Source organism: Eurypyga helias, unplaced genomic scaffold, assembly GCF_000690775.1.
Source record: "Eurypyga helias isolate BGI_N326 unplaced genomic scaffold, ASM69077v1 scaffold30575, whole genome shotgun sequence".
In the NCBI taxonomy this organism is placed as follows: Eukaryota; Metazoa; Chordata; class Aves; order Eurypygiformes; family Eurypygidae; genus Eurypyga; species Eurypyga helias.
Window position 1 is genome coordinate 2,164 of NW_010251277.1, and position 255 is coordinate 2,418.

Sequence of the window (255 nt, forward strand, 5' to 3'; positions counted from 1 at the left end):
AGGGTTTTACCTTGGAAAAGGCAAAAGGGAAAGGGTTGGACATACTTGAAGTGCAGGTCCTTGAAGGTGAAGTGGGTCTCCACGATGCCGGTGGTCTTCACCCTGGTGCGCAGCACGTCCTGCTGGGTGGGGATGTAGTCGGCACGGGCTATCCTCTCCAGGTCGTTCAGGTAGCTGCAGGGGGAGCAGAAAGGTGCTGTGGGAGCTGGATTGAGGGGCACGACCCACCCAAATCCCACAGGGCATCCCCACACC

The 255-nt window shown here is 58.8% G+C and overlaps 1 protein-coding gene across 1 annotated transcript in view; it reads right to left on the reverse strand.

Annotated features, from left to right (window-relative positions):
* The window catches only part of LOC104509888 (guanine nucleotide-binding protein G(i) subunit alpha-2), a gene marked incomplete at its 5' end in the record, with an annotated part of 2,282 nt that extends 2,108 nt beyond the window's left edge, over window positions 1–174 (reverse strand). Inside the window, one exon of the mRNA XM_010151974.1 lies at window positions 46–174. Coding sequence (XP_010150276.1) covers window positions 46–174 — 129 coding nt within the window. The remainder of the gene's footprint in view (window positions 1–45) is intronic.
* Between the last annotated feature and the right edge of the window lie 81 nt (window positions 175–255).